Genomic DNA, 19,539 nt, shown 5'->3' on the forward strand with positions numbered 1-19,539 from the left:
AGGTTTCTTAACACCAGGCAGTGATCCTTTTTTTTTTTCTTACACAGAAAAGCAGTATTCTTCTATGTAAATAATGATAATCATTAGAACAAATAAAGCAATAAATGTTACTTTCAAATTCTGAATTATAAATTTAAGAACATAGTTTGTAATATGCCTGAAGTGCAACTTGCTGTTGGATGAATGCTGTGATTTCAGATGTTTGTATAATAATTTAACATTTTTATTACAGTTATTATTCTAATTTCTTCGTTGTAAACTTTGCCTTATTGAGTGTGGTGTTACTGAATTCGAAAGCCGCTTGTTTTTATGTATTTTTGTCAATATGTTTAGAAGTCTTTTCACTCCCAGATTGTCCTACAAGTTCAGCAGGACTGAATTAGTACTTCCACAGATGTGCCATCATACTTATTGTATGCAACTATAGTTATTTAGTTTGACAGCATTTGCCTTTAAATTGCATGGCCATTCAGTATAGCATAGGTGCATTATTTTATGCCAACTTCTGCTCTTCGTTATTAAATTATCCTTAATCGTATGTATGATCTGACAATGTAGCTACATATTGATTCATATTGATTAGCTCATGATTAAGAGCTGAAAATGTATGCAAGTTTATGAAATTACTGACCTAATCTCAGAGTGGACAGGTCTTCACAAGTGTACAGAATCTTAATGTTCAGAGTCTTTGTGTTCGTATTCTGGGCTGATTGCCTGCGTCTTGGTTCTGCCCCACTTGAATCAGCGAGATTTCCCATTTTTTGCCTGTTGGGTTTTTTTTTTTTATTGGTGATTTCACACCAAACATTTGTTTTTCCAACCAGAACAAATCAATTTGCAAACATCAAGGCACATTCTTTAAAAATACAGTATCACAGTTGCAGGTAGGATTTTGGACAAACCCCAGAATGTCATTATGGAACAAAAAAAATGAGTAGTGCTGTCTGACTGTGTGGCTCAGATTCACAGAACAGTACAACTTACCCCACCACCAACCTCTCCTCCCCTCTTAACTCCTCTTTATCCCAATGCACACACCCCCCTTTCTCTCCATCCATACAGTGTAGAGCCCCCCCCCCCCCCCCCCCCCCTTAGCTTTGCAAGAGCATTATTTACACATTCCTGCTTGGCACCTTGTACTTTTTAGACATTGCGCTCACTGAGGCGTTGGTCTCTTCCACAGCATTTTGTAGAGAGGCGATGGCGTCCACGTGACCCTTGACCCTGTCGGAGAACGTCAGAAGGCTGTCCACTGAGGTCATGAGCTGTCGCAGGTTTTGCTGGGCTGTTGCGGCCTTCAGAGTGTTCGAAGCCTGGGCCTGTCTTACGGCCTCCCCCACCGCAGCCAGCCTCTGGCTCAGCCCATCCAGCTGCAAGGTCAGGCTAGCATCCCGCAAGGACTGCTCTGCCTGTGTGCTGTTTAAAATGGCCGCCGCGCTCCACAGTTGCCCCACGTCGCTCTGCAGCGCCTCCACCTGGCCGCCCAGAGCGCTGCGGGCTTGCGCCGCCTCCCTGAGCACGGCCTGCACCGCCGCCACTTCCTCCTCGCCCGCCGTCCGCGTGCTCTGCAGGTCCCTGGCCAGCACGGCCAGCGCGTTCTCCTGAGAGTCTGAGCGGGAGAGGAGCGAGTCCAGCCCGGCTGCCTGCGTCGCCGCGGAGACCCGCAGAGCGTCCACGGCCTCCTCCGCAGCCCCGAGCCGGGCCCCCAGCTCCGCCCCCAGCCTCTCCCCCCGCACCTCCGTCTCCCGGAGCGTCTGCGCTGCGCTCTGGACGCTGCCCTGCGCCTGCTCCAGCCCCGCCCGCAGGCTCAGGGCCTGGTCAGACAGGGCCTGCACGCTGGTCTCCACCGCGGACACGGACTGCTCCAGCTCTCCGGCCACGCTCTGCGCCAGCGCCCTGACCGACTCCGCCTTCCGCGCCACCGAAGACACTTTCTGGTTGGTGGTCTGAAGCTCCGCCCCCAGGTCGCTAATCTGGTCTCTCAGGGAATCGGCGCTCGTCTCCGCCCTCTGATTGGCTGCGCGGAGCTCGGCCACGGCTGCCGTGACGACCAGTAGCTCCTGCTTGATTGGAGCGGGGTCCATGAGGCCGTCCAGCCGGGCCCTGAGGTCCCCAATCTGGACCTGGGCGTGGCCCTGTGCCTCCGTAACCTGGGCCACGCTGGCGCCCATAGAGCGGGTCAGCTCCCCGAGCCGCTCCTCCAGCCCGCGCTCCCGTGCAGCCGAGTCACGCCCCCGCGCCTCCTCCACCTCCTGCAGCCCGCGGGAGAGCTCCTGCAGGAGCTCCCCTTGCAACTCCTGCAGGTATTCCTCCGCCCGCTGCGCCTCCTCCTCCCCTCTCCGCAGGGCCTGGCTCACGCCGCCCAGCTCCGCCCGCATACTGACCAAGGTGGGTTCAAACCCGTCCACCGCAGTCCTCAACGAGTCCACCTTTAGGCACAGAGACACAATGGCTGCTCTCACACATTACTGTTAACCTGCTCATAATACATAATTTAAAACCTATTAATACCCTGATCAAACATAGTAGCATAATGTTTTCAAACGGGTCAGAACTGACGTTTTTATCTAGTCTACTGCCTGAATATAGACTGTGTAAGTACTCATTTAAAAAATGTCACACAGTTGCTACATGCAAGGCTCTTGCATAATTATGGATGCATAAATAAGTATTCTTAATAAAATGCTCCTATATAAAACAATGTTTATGAAAACAAAATGTATTTGCATGTCCGAAAATGTATCTCCAGAACGGTCCAGTTGCATTATAGAATGAATCGCGCAAATTCACTTGAAAGAGGAACTTCAGCTGAGAGAGGAACTGAAAAAATGAATGGTAAAACTTAGCGGCGGTCCTTATACAGTGTAGTAAACTTATGTTTTGAAGGTGCTTCGCTGTATATTTTTCCAAGCAAAAGCAGTTATCGACGTGAAATTACTTTTACAGTACTCTTTTCGAAAACATTAATGGGCTATATTCAGAGGTGCATCCGGTTAAACACTAACAAACTTAATTTGTTGGCATAGTTGCCGAAGAACGCCGAACAATATTTCACTCGGCTGTTTAATTGTACAAAATCGTTATTATCCTTTTGAGTCCATATAGGTATGTTGACTGAAAGATAAAGTTGTTTACTGTTTACATGCTCTCCCTCAGTTGTACTTTTGATGAGGAACTGTTCACTCCAAACATCTTATCTGCTTAATTTTACAAACACCTTGGCAATAAGTTCACTATACGATGTCATTCTTGTCATTGTTAGTAAGAGAAAAAAAAGGCAGCAAATGCCATTATTAAAGGTTGGCAATGCATTCTGTTCACATCTTGGGATTGCCTACCTGATGAAGAACGCTCTCCAGTCTTGATGCCAGTTCCGCGTTTTTCTGCATGGTCTCCTCTGTCCTGCGGCTTAGCTGACCCATTTCCTCCAGAACTCTCTGGAAATACAGCGCAGCCGAGCCCGCCGCCGCAACTAAGATGATGTAACACAGCACGGCCAGAACCTTGGCCCAACTCCCCGACACTGAGCCTCTTTCTTCACTTCCTTGGCTCGCCTTCTTCGCCACGTCATCCTGGTTGGAATGCGAGTTATTGTCAATTATGTTGTTCTTATTTCTCTGTTTTGCGGTCATTGTTAGTGTTGGCCAATAACGCACCTCGCCACAGGGGAAATTGATTATCCTACCCGGGGACGGCCCAGTCAATTTCAATATACTGTTACCGTTATTCGGAGTTCAATTGCAGTGAGCTTGCTTGCTTGCGGTCTGTCTTGGGACACGCAGAAGTATGGGGGGCGGGGGGGCTTTCCTTAATTTAAATATGACCTCTGTGGGCTGCCACGGCTCTCTGCTTGCTTCTCTTACCGATATGATGACGGCAACGGCGTTTGATCATGATGTTATATATCGAATATATTTACTTGATATTCTGAACATATAGGGTCAGTTTTAACAGCGCAAACTTACATGACTACTATCCCCATTGCATTCTACGTTAACTGGGACGACTCTGGTTACCATGCTCAAATGTAGTAAGGTGTTGAATAAATAACTTTTGAATTAATTATTAATGCAATGCAACCGTGGTTGCGCTGTTAATAAGCAGAGCCTAAAATTGGCGCATTCATTCTACCGCATGAACTTCCAATTTTTATATTGTGGGTCTTGTGAACTAACACCCAAAGGATGTAAACGGATAGCATCATTATGTGGTGTCGTTCAGATGTTTCAGATAAGCGCCCTTTAAATTTCTGTTGCTTTATTTTGAGTTGCATAACAGACTGGGCAGTTCAAATTGTGGTTTTTGGCTTGTAATATTAGGGTATTTCAGGAATTTGAAGTCCTGGCGCAATAGCTGTTAAGTTGTCGCGCTCCGCCTCCTCATACGTGGCAAAGTCTCTGCGTGGGGGGCTTTTCCTCGAAAGCACTACAGTAGTTCCCTTTGACCAATAAACCACCCCGCCCCCTACCCTGCGTTACCCTTGCGCGCACGCTTGGCTATTCTTGGATATTAGGCTACTCATTTGACTGCGTTTTTTCCATCAGTATGACAAACGGTCAAGTAGACTTAACTTTTTAAAGCAGAATTAATGTTTTGTGAGCATAAATCTATATTTTTCTATATTTACCCATATTTTTGCGCATACTTGGTACTCACTGAAATCTTGAACTATATGTCTGCGTATTGTGTTTTTATATAGGCTATTACGACTCATTCAGCGGTTTTTGCTCTTCAGTTTTTCTTCAGGGTCCTGTATTTGCAGAGAATTGCCTCCTATCCCGCCTGCATTACTTCCAATCCTCCATCAGTTCAGAGTTTAGTGAGTGAACGCGATTTAAATCTGTCCGCACCACCCGGCGTGCATGTTCGTATACGCACAGCATCTCCTCCGCGACCACCTCCAGCACCGCAGCCTAGAGTGCCGCTTTCTCACCAGCAGGAGGTGCACCAAGCTTCTGAAATAAACTAAGAACATGGCTGGCTATATATTGATGGTTGCATAATCTTTTCTCTTGTATTTATAGCACAAATGACTCCAATTCATTGACCGCATGTTTTCACTGGTGTCATTTGGGTGGTTGCAAAGACGGTTCCTGAACAGTACTGAGAATGATTGCAATGGGGGGTGACTCTTTAGAGGGATGTCGTAACACATGTATGTGCATGTGCTTCTATCGGTACTGCAATTAAATCATACCACATACCATACATATATGAGAGATGGACTTGATGTGAATGGATGTGGACCCGCTCTCTCACCTTTGGCCCCTTGCTTCCAGATTAATTCAGTCACACGCTCATCACAGTCTCCTGCTCTGCTGTCATGCCAGTAGTAGACCGCTGTGGCATTATGGGAAGGGACATTACTGAATCCACAGAGAGGAGTCAGCGATGGGTCAGGTTGAGTAAAGCTTTCTCGGGCTAATAGGCCTGCTGCTCGTACAAAGGCACATCAGTCATACTCAAAACATTTTGCTTTCTGACAGAAAGGCTAAAGTCACTGGCCTGATAAGTGCACAGGCGTTCATACTGTCTGGCCCGTTACCTTTGACAGTCTCACTATCTGATGCTGAAATTTTTGTGCAGATTTCCGTGATTCATGCTTGTAGTTCCGTAATTGGATTACATAGAAGCCAAACATTCTTTTTCCCTGATGGCTTTAAAACAACACACGGATGCATTGCATTGCACTAATATTTTTATAATTGCATTTACTATTGCTGAAATTTCATCAGAATATTTTTTTTATTAAAATAAAGATGGATGTTTTATAAATGGGTTTCACTGTTCTGTCTGTGGTTGACTGGCAATACCTGCACGTAATCTGCAGATTAAAAGACACCCTGTCCTTCTGCGGTCTCTGGGGTTAAAACAGGGAGGCAGCATCCAGTCAGTGACACATCAATAGTGTGCTCCGCGGTAACTGTCTCTACGGAAACCTGAGCTGCAAGGACAGTGTAGGCAGTGACTCGGAGAGGGGTGAGCAATTTTCACTGAAAAATGTTTTTTTTTTTTTTTTTTTTCTCTCTACCAAAAAAAAAAAAAAAAAACACTGTTGGAGACATGGAGATAGCTTAATTCTTGTTGCTAGGAGACACAGAATGAATAAAGTGCGAGGCGTGGGATGCCCACACTCTCCATTGACAGATCCCAGTCTAGATTTCGAGAGGCGCGTCAGAGGCCTGCGTGCACATATTGGGGGACAAAGTCAGGAGCCAAAGACGGGTGTCTGTTCTCCTCCTCTTCATCCCTCCATCTCTCTCTCTCTCTCTCTTCCCCTCTCCCCCGTCTAAATGTGGATTCAGTGCATTTAGTGAAGGTGACCCTACCTTTGGCACAGCGTTTGGCCTTTCTGCTTACGATTGGCAGTGCCCCTGCGTTCTGTCCTGGGCATGGCATGCATACTCTTACACAAGAGCGTGTGGGCAGTTTCATTTGCTTATATTCCTGTGCGAGTACATTATAATACAACGAGGGCCTAGTATGCGTTTGCTTAGAATAGTGTGAATGTATCTGACCATTAGTGTAGGTGTCAGAAATCTGCAAATGATGACATGTGAAATCTTTTAAAAAAAAAATAATTTAAGCTTTGTTATTTTTTATCATTTAAGATTTGGTTTTTCAGTGTTGTCCCGTTGCTTATTTCTGGGTGAAAAGAAGGACATGAAAATGGGGGGCGGGGGGCGGGGGGGGGGCTCAGGTGACCTCCTCTGTAACCACTCAGACAGGAAAGAAAATGTGAGGCCCGGTCACCAATCTTTAGTGTCGCTCTGAGGACTGCAGGCAAGTGCAGGTGTAGTATTTTCTCTGTAGTGTGGACCCATCAGAGATGGCAGTAATTTGGGGATATGGTTCTTTTTTGGAAGGTGTTGAGGTACCCTGCTAGGCTGACTCATGTGATTGCCATGGAGACGGCTCTCTTGACTACCGCAAATAGAAACGCACGTACACATAGGAAGTGTGATACACGTCGCCGTTTCCATATAGGTTTGTGTATAGGACGCGCTCTATGATGGAATATCTACAGGACAAGAGAATCGCGTCTGTGAATGGCAATCATGATAACTGGAAATGTGAAATTTGAGGAGAAATGTTTGTGAAACATACTCATACAACTCACTATTTATTGCTACTGAGTTGCAGACATATTTAATTCAATCTGTGTTCTTTACTCAGGATATAGACAGTTGTTGCTTCTGTCTCTAGGCATTTAAAGAATTTCACTGGCACTTGAAGAAGGGGACTGTGTGGAATCAGCGATGAAGTGCTGGGAAATATTTTGCTTGTGGATAGTGAAGAAGAGTCTAATCAGGTCCAGATGTGAGTGAGTGGGTGAGAGGGTGGGTGGGTGAGTGAGTGGAGCGGAGCAAATCTCTCTCTCTCTGCTTCTTTCACCTTCAGTCAAAGGGCTCCATGCTAACTTGCTGTTGAGCTTAATGGGGTAAGAGAAGAGCAATGATATGTCCAAACAGCAGGAGGAGCTCTTGGGTAACATTCTGTAAGCACTGCATACAGATCTTAATCTGAAATGCACACAAGCCTTTGAATTGTAGCTGTGGAGCTATTGAGCTGTTACTATTATATCAGATTTTTGTTCTTTTCTTGTGCATTACTGTTGGATCAGCCCATTTCCTTTTTTTATACGATTCTAGCTCGCTCTCTTCTTCCCCTTCTGTTCACTACCTTGCAAACCAAACCAAAGAGGTCCTGCTGCTGGCCTTCCACCCAATATTTCTTCCGTTGCTGTTCAGAAATGTGAAAATGATTGCATAACGCCACAGTGAGTCACACTGCGTCCCTTTGCCACACAGCTGGCAGGCATGTTTGCCTCTGCAGCTTAATGTTGTTTGACTGCCTCTCCTGGTTCTGTTTGCATGGCATTGGGGAGCTCATGCACTGCGGGTCTGCTGCTCATGTGATGTGATGGCCAACCGGAGATAAAACAGGAAGGAGGACTCAGGATCCTGAAAGTACAAAAAGAGGTGTAATCCATTTTTTTTTTTTAGCATTGCGGTCCCGACTTAATGTCGTGCTTACTGTCCTCAGTTGGGTAGTTTTATGCTAGCCCCCCTCCCCTCCCCCAAGACAATGGTACCCATGTGATTATAATATCTATAATCACGTCCCAGCCTAGCGAACCCGTGCGGTTGTGTCGCATAATTAACCGTTATACCGTGAATGATTTCCCCAGAGTCAATTAAACGGTTGTAATTAAAGCCCTTTATTAATTTATTCCGCTTTCACAGATGAAGCGGGCTGCTTCACGCTCTCCTTCACGCCGGCTGACGGAGCCCCGGACGTTGAGGGGCGGCGGGTAGCGCCCCTCCCACCCGAAGCATCTGTGAGTGACCGTCAGGGGTGGACCGAGAGCCCGGCGAGGGGGCACAGGTGAGAACGAAATTACACCGCCGGTCACTTTGTGGACCTGTCTACACTGTCCACGAAATACTACGAAATCTGTGTCTGTTCTTAGACTCGCTACTGTGAAAATTAATCTGCTCTAATTTATACAGTGCAACCCACTTGCGAGGACGAGGAATGCATTATGTACTCCATGTTACATGCATGGATCCAAATTCGTTTTAGAGCAAACTAGGTCTTATTTCCTTCCATTCCTGCACAGTTTGCCTGTCATTTTTGAGTATGTAAAGTAATTATACTGTTATTATAATGGTACGTGTTCTTCGGTGTAGACCAGCGCGTGTGGCAGGTAGCACACAGGTGTGTCACGAGGACTGTCTCTGGTCCTCACGCCAGCTTCTGGCCTTAATTACATAACCGGCCCTAACATTTGCGCCATCTGACATTCAGCTACGTTTCGTGACAAGCGAAACTGTTCTTGTGGTCCTATTTGCAATATTTTGATCAAATCTATGAGCGAACCAGTGTTGGCGTGTACAGTATAGCCAATTAGCTCAATTAGGCAGGGTAATCGGTGGAAACAACAACAACAACAAAAAATCTGCGTAAAAACACCGGCCCTCCTGGACCGGAACTGCCCACCCCTGAGCTGGCGTCTGATCCACAGGCAGTAATTCATCATGCTGAGATGATTTATGTGAAAACAGTTCAAATCCCAGCAGGAGGCTTATGCTCACTCTGCCACAAAGACAGGCAAGAGTGTGATTGATAAAGAGTTCCTTCGCCTCTCAGGTGGTGTAGGAAGTAGATTTAGGTTCCCCCCCTTCCCCCCCTTTCCCCGAGCCCTCTCCAACCCTCCTCCCCGACCCTCATTTCCCCCTTTCTTTCTTTCTTTCCCTCTTTTCCTCCTCTTCTCTAATGGATTACACACGGGGGAAATCAGTGCCATAAACGAACGCACCTGCGTGTTCTCACTTGCACACTTTCATCTTAATCTCCTCAAAAAACAGACATGGCGACCCAACGGCGTGCAGGTACGGGGAGCGTGGGGTGCACCCGCCGTGCGGGGTCAGGTGCTCCCATGACGGTGAGGAGCACGTTCTCCTGACACAGTTTGGGCGCACTCAGATCCTTAGAAGGCAAGGTGGATGTAAATCATTTAAAACAGGGGTGCACAACTTTGCTCCTGGACGAGGCCAGTCTGCCTGCTGGTTTTCGAGTTTTTTTGTTACGTTTGAACTCTTTTTTAGTTCTTTTTGCTGTGAATTTTTTTTGCTGTATTTCCTATGGTTCTGTTGAACTATTCTCTACAGGTTGAGTCACAAGTGTTTGCATTACATTTACACACACATAGGAGTTAGAAATGAGAGCAGCAATTTTCTATGCAAATGAACGTATCTTTCCAGATAATCTTTTCATGGGCGTTCGGTGATGTACTTTTCTCATCGTTCTTTCCATTGTCAGAATGAGGGCTGGCATACTGTGCCAGCTCTCACCCGGTGACCATGGCGACCACCTGCATCTCTCAATGTGTTTTATACTCCGCAGTTTCTGGCCGTGCTTCCCACATGACCAGTACAGAGCCAGAGCTTGGTATCCATGGGAACAACCCCAAAGGCCTGAGTCCAAACTGCTGGCCCACAACCCCCCCCCCCCCCCCCCCCCAAATTCCATCCTCCGCAACACTGAGGAAGTATTCTGCCCACAGGTGAGTCAGCACATGCACCTGCACGGACACACGCATCCACAGAAACACACACACACACACACGCACGCACGCACGCACACTCACACACACACACACACACACACACGCACGCACACTCACACACACACACACACACGTATGCTCTAAACTGTTCGGTCCTTCATTCTGAGGTTGGACAGCGCTGAACGTTTGTGGCTTTGAAGTTCTCAGGAACGCATTCTGTCTCGTTTTACACGGTTTCACATCAGGGCTGGTTCTCTTGTCTCTTGCGTTTGTAATTGAAGCTGCCTTCTCTAAACAGAATCCTGCCTAGCCCTATACTGGGCTGCTGAGTGTGTGCGGCTTTTGCTCTCAAGTCTGACTCTTCGCCACGAGTGCAATCAGCTTTCCAGAGTTTCATCTTATAAATTCATAATTCCAGATTAAAGGCTGTTTATTTTTGTTTTCGCTTAAAATAACTGCCAGATTTAAAGTCACAATGAATGGAATGGAAACGCAATGAATCTGAGTAAAAGTCGTTGCGGGGAAAAGTGTTCCAAAAGACAACATTTAAAGTTAATTGTACAACGAGACAATGACCTGGATTAGCCAGAATGGGCTTATTTAATCCCAGGAGGTCACTGGGAGAAATTTGTGGGACAGCGTTTCGATGGAGGGGAGGGCCTAGGTGAAAAATAGACTATTGGTTATCGGTGTTGGTTTGGGAAGTCCCAGTGGAGGGTGGAGTGGGAGTGCAGTAGGTGTATGAATGAGAGGGAAAACTTTTATTTTTTATTTTTTGTAAGATTTCAAATCGCTTTCAGACAGCGTAGCGGCTGAACTGTAAATTCGGCAGAATCCTGGAGCTCCAGGAGACTTGGCGCTCGCGGCGCTAATGAGCGTGGCATTAGCGGAGCCGCTCCCTCGCACCTGCAGCAGGGCTGCGAGGCTCTTTGCTCTAATGAGGTGTAAATTGATGTAAAATCCGCTAATTATTCCAGCGCCGGGGGAACGGTGATGCGCGGCGGGGCGGGGCGGGGCAAATTGCTCTGCGCCCTCCCGGCACACGGGGCGAGAGAACTGCGACCGTGTCGGCGCGGCTGGCTTACCGCGAAAGACGTATCGGCGGAAACGCGGCCGTCGTCCTGAACAACGAGGGCGCCAGTGGTTTTATCCTGAAGGGGTTGTGATGTTTGTGTTTGGTATAAATCAGTGAGTGGTACAACAGGAGATCCGACAGCAGAAAAGACAGGAGATTTGTCGCAGAGAAAAGCTGAATTCTCACCTTCCCCATCCCCCCTCTGTGTGACTTGTGTATATTTTTTATGGAAACACCTTGAAATTGGTACTGTAGGTGTTTCTGGGCCCCTGAATGAGGCGGTTTGTCACAGCTCCATGACAGAGCCCCAGACTTTGTGATGGAAGCTTCCAGAAATGTCAGTCACTGCCAGGACTGTATTGTGACTGGGGCTGAGGAATTTGGCTGTTGGGGGTATTGGTTTGCTGTGGGACAGGAGCTGTTGCAAAATTCCAATCCCTCACCACCCTCTGAGCTTTCTATTCATGTACAGGAATACTTATGGCGTACTGTTTTGTGTGTGTGTGTGTGTGTGTGCCTGCGTGTTTGTGAGTGTGTGTGTGTTTGTGTGTCTGCGTGTGTGTGTGCCTGTGTGTTTGTGTTTGTGTGTTTGCGTGTGTGTGTGTGCTGGTGTGTTTGTGTGCGTGTGCGTGTGTGTGTGCCTGTGTGTGTGTGTCCAGTCATTGTATTCCACCACTCTGACGCAATGGTCCTGCTGACATTATAGCGCACTGCGTAGACCAGCAGGTTTCACAGGAACAGACTGAACACATGCTCACACAGTTTAATTAGCGTGACTCCAAGACTTCAGCTTTCCTTCAGGAAAACACAGAGCGCCCTTACATAAGTCTGTGTGCTTACGCAATCGACTGCGTCTCTTTAAACTTCACCCTTTTCATTGGTAGCCTCAGTTCGGCTATGACACATCCTGGCCTTAGAGCAGATCTCTCTAGCAGAGCAGACCTACATGTGATGGGATTTTTCTTTTTTACATTAACTAAACCATCCATCCGCCTCCTGTTTTTCACAACAGTAAGAGGTACTGAACCATGTCTCTTCCTCTCAGGAACAGGGCATTGTGGAAGGAGTCAATAACCCTTTTCACACATGCAACCATTCACAGAAAATGTTGCGAACTTTACCATTTAGGGGTCACGTATGAATGAGAGCCACGAGTTGGCATTCTGGGAAAAGTAGTTCTGGAAATTTGGGAGAAGCAATCATAGTGGAATCTGTCATATTATTTCAATATTCTACCAGTAAAATTCAGAAGTTCGTTTAGTCTAGTTATAAATTGTGGAGAGCAGCAGCATTTGGCAAACACAGAGAAATTGCCACGTTCAGATTGCTTCAGTAGTTCTCACTGAGAAACAGTAGACTTGGCCATGTGGAGACGACAGCTGGCCCCTCCACTTCCTCCGTGTCACTTCCTGCCCCCCCTCCCCCCTCACAAGTTGGTACTGAGAGAGTGGGCGGCAGTGAGATCCCGTTTGGCGCGACTGCACGGATGGGCTGTGGGACGGTGGCGGTGACGCGGATAGATGACTCCGCTATGCCCCCCCCCCCCCCACAAACCCCGCCCTCTTTCTCCCAGGAAGGTGTGGCCTGTGTAGCTCCACCCCTCCCGAAAAGACAGTCAAGTTTTTATCTTCGCAGAGAGCAGAGAGAGATGGGGGGGGGGGGGGTTGTGTGTTCCCAGAGAACAGTGTGCATGTTTTTGTTCACTAAACTCTGCCCCTGGCCTCCCACACATCTGATTGATCCGGATGTGAGTGCAAATCTGTGATTGGTCCATTGCCCATCCATCACACAGCCGCAGCCTATTGTTGCTGCTGCTCTCTCAGGGACGTCTGCCCAGGGTGAGTCTCAGCTGGATAAAAAGAGAGGGGGGGGGGGGTCAGGGGGTTACGTTTGCTGCTTGTACCTGCGGGACGGCGATGTGGACACACGCTGAACGCCCAAACTCCTCCGGCGGGATTTCATGCCCGGGCGGCTCAGGCCGCCTCCCCCGCCTCTGTCCTCCCTGCCTGTCGGCTTTGGAAGGACCACTGTGGCGTTGCCGTGGCAACTGCCTGTACAAACGCAAAGAACTCATGGTTGCATTCTAAATGGGTTCCATTTTCAGATGGATAAATCAGGCAATGCCTCCATTCCTGACTGGGGAGGGGGTGAGTGGGAGAAGAGAGAGAGAGAAAAAAGAGGGATAAAAGAGAGGAGAGAGAGGTTTCTGGCAGACCATAAAAGGCCTTAATACGCAGTCCCGATTTATTTTCTCCAGCTCTATCACGCTTTCCTGAGCAACGTTGGATCAACGTTGCCCTAACGTTCAGAGTGACATCCTTCCCTCTCCTCGGCAAGTTCTTATTGGCTGGCGGTATGGAGATGGGGGGTGTTGCCAATGGGTTCTGTACTATTTATGGACAGATGTATTTCGGTAAACAGGATTGATGCAGGATTGTATAACTGTGAAAGAGGCTGCTGTTTGGGAGTACACTGGATTCTTGCAACAGCAGAAATGGCTTCAGTAGCCAGAGATGACTGCATGAATGTGTGACATGGAGTACACCATTCTATGGCAGGTGCACTATAATCGAATGAACTTCAGCTGTGAAAAACCCTGCAATGTCATCATTTAATATGACAAACTGAGCCCGGGCTTGTGTGACATCATCACTTCAAACTCCACTAAGACGAACAAAGCAGAACGTCTGCCATCATAATCAGAAAGATTCTTAGATTTGTACTCGTTGTAATACTAGTCATATTGATTAGATTACTCTGCCTTTGCAAACCCTTTTGATTTCAAGAGAAATAGGAATGTTTCAGGGTTGCCAACTTTGATCAGCTGACTGGAGTGAGTTTTATTGTGTACGTGGGAGTTGGTGGGGGGGGGGGGGGACGATTGGGATCACAGACCTGGGGGTGTGTTGGTAGCGATGTTTCTGAACTAATCTCTCTCTGTCCTGCGGGCTGATGCATAATTAGTTTAATCGGGGAATGGCTTTGTTTTTCGCTGCACCCTTTTTTTATTCGGGATGAATTTTGGAAGCATTGGAGCGTGAGACACAGCCTGAAAGCGTGCGTCTCCCGCCAAAGGCATTGGCAGCCCTGACGTTTCTAATGGGAGGCATGCATCCTGGCACAAACACACACACATACCTGCACTGCCCCCTCCCCCAAAACCTCTCTACAGCTGGCTGCGCACGGCGGTCTCCAACGGCAACGTCGGCAGGCCGCTGAAGAGGAGCCGGTTATCAGGAAGCAGGTAGTTACATGGGTATGATGGATGGTGTTTTTCAGGACTGTGCTCCTAACTACGCTTCTTATTTCATAAATATGTTGCACGAGATTGCATCCGAGGAGTCCCACGAGTGCTTAGAAGTGGAACAGACAAATTAAAGTGGTACAGCCCCCGTCCTCAGGCTCTACCCCCCCCCCCCCCCCCCCCGCCTGCCCTGCATAGAACAGTCCAGTTCAGGCTTCCTTTCAAAGCGCTACCGCTACCTTGGGGTATGTGCCCAGAGCTGGAAAGTTAGCAAAACTACTGCAGGTTTTTTTTTTTTTTTTTTTTTTTTTTTTTTTGAGTGAGCAAAGAGCAAAGTAGAGACTGCGGGGGATTAATTTTTTATCTGAGAGATTTCAGAGATATTCAGCACAACCCTCCTACGTTCCCTCATCACTGTGATGATGTTATGCACTGTAATGATGTGGCACAAAAATTATGGCAATAATGGGATGAATCCCTAAAATGCAAGTGGTTCCACAGCATTTGTCGAGCTCATAGAGGGGAAGTCGAAGACTGGCACATATGTTAAATTCATACGTTTTGGCATTGATCAGATGCTCTTATCCAGAACTACTTACGCAGATTTAACATGCAATACATACAAAACAGTTCGGAGCCACTGGAATTTCCCTCGGCTCCAAATTATGCCTCTTATTTATCCAAACAGCAGCAACCTTGATTAAATGTTCTTTTTTGGGAGTCCGTTGGGGGTCCGCGGCGTGCAGTGAGAGAATCTGCTTCCGAGGCGAATTTTTTTCCGAGCGGTTCATAATTGCGTTATGCATTTGAGTGAATGAGTCCTTGGGAGCTTTAAGGATTTGAGTTGATTGCCGCGTGCGCCAGCAGGCCCTGTCTGACTGGGCGGTAATTGTCTGTAATGGCCTTTTGAAGACAAGCTGTCTGAGAGCGGGGGCCTGAGCCGGGCGGCCGAGCGGAGAGAGAGAGCGCCCGCCAGCCGAACGGCCTGGAGAGCCGCTGTGGGGGTTATGGCGGGGGTCAGGGGTCGTCATAGGGGTCAGGGGTCATTGCGCTCCAGCCCACAGCCCGCCCCCGTGAGACGTCATTCGCAAGCTGATGATGCTTTGGTGCTTTGAATGATGCTTTGAACTGGAACTCATTCACTGTGTGCAGTGTGGAGGATGTTTACCTCCATTCACCACAGTCACCCACTGACAGAGAAGCCTCCGGTTTTTTTGGGGTGCAGTTTAGAAAGGGGTTTGATTGGCACAGGAGCATCGCTGGCGGGTGGAAACATCGGCTCGAGTAGGATGGGGTTGCCTTGGTAATACTGAGGTCTCTGATTAAGAACGCAAAGTTTTGGTTCCAGGCTGGGCCTTTACCCGTGAAGGCAGTCTCTAAGCACCATTACCACTAAGGTGACGAGCGTATGCTAAGAATAGAAGGGGAGAAATCCTCAAATGCACTCATTCAGACAGTAAAGCACATCTATTTAATATTTATACTGCCGTTAGAAAGTGAGACGCCCGGTCTGACTGAATCTGATGTCTGGAGTGTGATTGTCTCTCATTCTGTAGGTTTTTTGATATCTCCCGCTGTGCTGCAGCAGGAGATCATATCCGCTCTATTTCTGTTCCCGGGCTGGAGAAGAAGCGAGCGACGCACGGCCGCAAATAAACGAGCGCGGAAAGCAGGGGAAAAGGAGGGAGGAGAAAGAGGAGCGGAGACATTCACGCTTTAACCTCCGTCTGTTTGTTTTTGGGTTTGTGCTTCACGTTTCGGCACTTGGAACGGAAGCTGCGTTTCCGACGCCGTTTATAATTTGCACACCTGTCGAAATCCTTTTCCGAAGCGCTTGATGCCGGTCCTTCCTCTGCCGGCGCATAATTTCCCTTCATCGTTTTTGGGTTGCATTTAGCATCTGTCTTTAGTAATGAGGCCTTGTTTTTACTAATGAGTACGAAAGAGTGTTTGTTGTGGGGAGTCTGGCATCCAGGTTTATCCTCTGATGGAGGAGTGAGAGGAGGCGGGGTTTGAGTGGGGGGGGGGGGGGTGTAACAGGTGCGCACCCCACTGATGCGTACTTGTCCGTCGCCGCGGGTTTCCTTCGAGCGGAATTTTGTTTGTTTCCGTTTGCTCCCGTCGTCGCCTTAAACTCCAGTGGCTTCTGGCCAAAAGCCAGGTGACTGTTTCCATGGTGATGAGACTTTTTTTGTGTTTCAGCTGGAAGGAAGGAAGGAGAGAGGGAGGGATGGAGAAAGAAAGAGAGAGAGAGAGAGAGACAGAGTTTCTCATCCAGCAAGCCATGGCAATACAATTGTACAGATTTGTCACGCCAATAATGCGTATTGAATTGAATTAAAATTGTGTGTGAGAGAGAGAGAGAGAGAGAGAGGGGAGAATGACAAAGAGCATCAAGCATGCCTCAGGACATTCAGCAGGTCTTCAGAAGAGAATTTCAAAGTCTTCATCCCGTTTGAACAATTTAAACTATGGCAAAATATACAGTTTATTTTCTTTGCAGTCACTCCTCTCCATTACTGATTGAAATACTGCTGTCTAGTTCTAAGGTGAATTCCTTGATCACTGGGGTTCACTGCTGCACTTGTCGTCAAGAAACTTCCTGGACAATGGACAGAAGATGGAAACTTGCTCTCCACCCGTTCTACCCCAAAACAGTTTGTGATAAGTTTAGATTTTGATCCAGGATAATTTGCAAGTGGAAAAAAGTATCCACACCCATTACCGGAATAGACTGTTCAAATCTGCTGATTTTGACAAACTGAAGCATTCCAAACCCTTTGAGTGTGTGGCACAACATGAAGAACTGCAGTAGCTAGACGTTTTTGTAAGATCATATTTTAATGTTTAAAAAACTGGTGTTCAGTGTGATTTTTGTGTGCATATTTTAACACACTATTTTGAACGTGACTGCGTATTTCTCTGAAGGAGGAGGTGGGGAGCAGGCTCCTTGTTGGCAACAGAATGGGCCGTTCCGTTTTGCCCTATGTGCATCAAAGGCAAAGCGGATATCCCATTGGAAGTGCACTGCAGAGTCTTTATGCCTAATTAATTATCTGCACTGTGGCTCCTCTATATGTGCAGATGACTCATTATGACCTCACTCATGCAAATCCTGCATGCCTCCTCTCTCCTGGGCCCCGTGGTGTATCTGACCCCATGTGAAATAAACGCTCTGTGCCTGTGCACGCCGATAACACGCCGCACCAGGGCTTCATCCGTTCCTCCTCCTTTTTTCTTCCTCCTCTTTCTTCTCTGCATCCTTTCGTTTAAGCTCACCGTCTTCGTTTCCCTGCCAGTCGGAAACGCTGCGCCCCTGGTTCATTCTCCTCTCTGCCTTCTCTTCACTCTCTTATCTCCATGGTAACCCTCTTTCTTGGTGGCACCTTCACATCTCCGTGGTAACCCTCCATCTGGGTGGTACCCTCCTGTCTCCGTAGTAACACATCCCGGATGGAACCCCTCGTCTCCATGGTAACCCCCTGTCCGGTTGATGATGCTGTCTCTCTGTGGAGCTGAGAGGATGTCCCGTTGCAGGAGGGGCAGGTTCTGCACCTGCGCTCTTACACCTGCTGCACACGTCTTTTCTGGCCCCTGAGTCTCAACTCGTTGCCATGGCGCCTGCTTCCCCTGGTCGACTAATGAGGGTCTATCCCTGAGGGACCTGCAGGGGCACCGGCCCCTCGTTGCGCTCAGCTCACATCTACCGTGCAGAGACAAACACAGAGCCAAACTGTGCAGGACCACAGCGGTCTGGTGCTATGGGAACCACAGAGCCAAACTGTGCAGGACCACAGCGGTCTGGTGCTAGGGGAACCACAGAGACAAACTGCAGGACTAGAGGGGTCTGGTGCTTTGGGAACCAAAGAGACAAACTGTGCAGGACTAGAGGAGTCTGGTGCTGTGAGAACCACAGAGCCAGACTAGTTATTTTTCTTACTTGTAGCGTTCTGTTCCATCCAATCTCTCTGCATCGGTCTCTCTCTCTCTCTCTCTCTCTCTCTCTCTCTCTCTTTCTCAGCCCCTCTCATTCTCTTCCTCTGCAAAATGATAAGCTCAATTGCCTCTGGAATCAGCACAGGGGTGGGTGACATTAATGAAAACATATCAGGCAAATGCACCTAAATGAGCTTGGGGCCAGTGCAATAGATTTGTCCCTCGTGTTTAGTAGCTTTGTGATAGATACAGAGGAAGGCATGTAATCCTGTACAGCTAGTTCAAGTAGCTCTTTTTTCCTGTTGGTTTACACTGTGTAGTGTTATGTGCAACAGATGTACATGTTGCCGCACACGTTGTAGATTTACAATATAGAGGATTATGTGTGGCTAATTTATACTGTGCAGTGATCGCTGGATTACCGTTACACAGGGATAGTCAAGCTTAAATTTAGTAGTAATCCCCTATGTGCAAAAACGTGCATGCGCTTGTGTGTCTACATGTGTGTGCCTGCCTGTGCTGGTACCCGATCGCATGTGGTGTGCGGCCAGTGGTTGCCGTGGAAGCAACAGGGAGGTATGTAGTCAAGCGGACAGATGTGCTGTGGTGATGTATGTCCCAGAATAATCACCTGTCCTGCAGGAGGAAGGATTCCCAGAGCTTCTCCTCTTCTTCTCCCCCTTCCCTCTCTCTTCCCCGTCTCTCTCTTTCTCTCTCTCTCTCTCTCTCTCTCTCTCTTTCCCTCACCCCTCCACTCTTCAGTCTCCCCTCCATCTCCTCCTCCTCCTACGGATTGAAACGTTTCCAAATGCCTGTAAGCGCAGGGAGAAATCATGTCTGTGTTAGACCTACTTAGTCCACAGCGTTTGTACAAATGCCCTCCTGCTGTTTGTACTGTATGTGCGTGTGTGTGTGTGTGTGTGTGTGAGAGAGAGAGAGTGTGTGTGTGTTTGTGTGTGTGTGTGTTTGTGGGAGTTGGTTGCCTCATCAGCACATTAGATACTTGTAACTTGCTTTGGGTATAGAGACATTAATGAGGGCATTAATGAGGATACCAAATGCATGCCAATAAATAATTTTTAACTGAATTTACAGAGAAACTCCTCCTCACAGAATTTATGTAGGTAGTTGCCTGTAGGTAACTGAAACCTTTGCTTTGGCAACAGGGTATTATGTCAAACCAATAAAGTATCTTTACATTTTTATAAAAGC

At 47.8% G+C, this 19,539-nt stretch overlaps 1 protein-coding gene and 1 long non-coding RNA gene across 2 annotated transcripts; one reads left to right on the top strand and one right to left on the bottom strand.

The window, feature by feature from the left end:
- Nucleotides 1–1,112: 1,112 nt before the first annotated feature.
- LOC118219227 (myosin-9-like) lies at nt 1,113–3,765 on the bottom strand. Its single transcript, XM_035402229.1, has 2 exons — nt 3,339–3,765; nt 1,113–2,429 (listed from the first exon to the last, which is right to left on the bottom strand). The coding sequence occupies exons 1-2, from the start codon at nt 3,630–3,632 to the stop codon at nt 1,113–1,115; spliced, it is 1,611 nt and encodes a 536-aa protein (XP_035258120.1). The 5' UTR covers nt 3,633–3,765.
- Nucleotides 3,766–7,373: 3,608 nt separating this feature from the next.
- On the top strand, nt 7,374–10,021 carry LOC118218672. The gene is made up of 3 exons (XR_004763523.1): nt 7,374–7,982; nt 8,247–8,388; nt 9,910–10,021. It is a non-coding gene; the product is annotated as an uncharacterized LOC118218672 (long non-coding RNA).
- The last annotated feature ends 9,518 nt before the right edge of the window (nt 10,022–19,539 follow it).

Source organism: Anguilla anguilla, chromosome 19 (assembly GCF_013347855.1).
Source record: "Anguilla anguilla isolate fAngAng1 chromosome 19, fAngAng1.pri, whole genome shotgun sequence".
Classification (NCBI taxonomy): domain Eukaryota; kingdom Metazoa; phylum Chordata; class Actinopteri; order Anguilliformes; family Anguillidae; genus Anguilla; species Anguilla anguilla.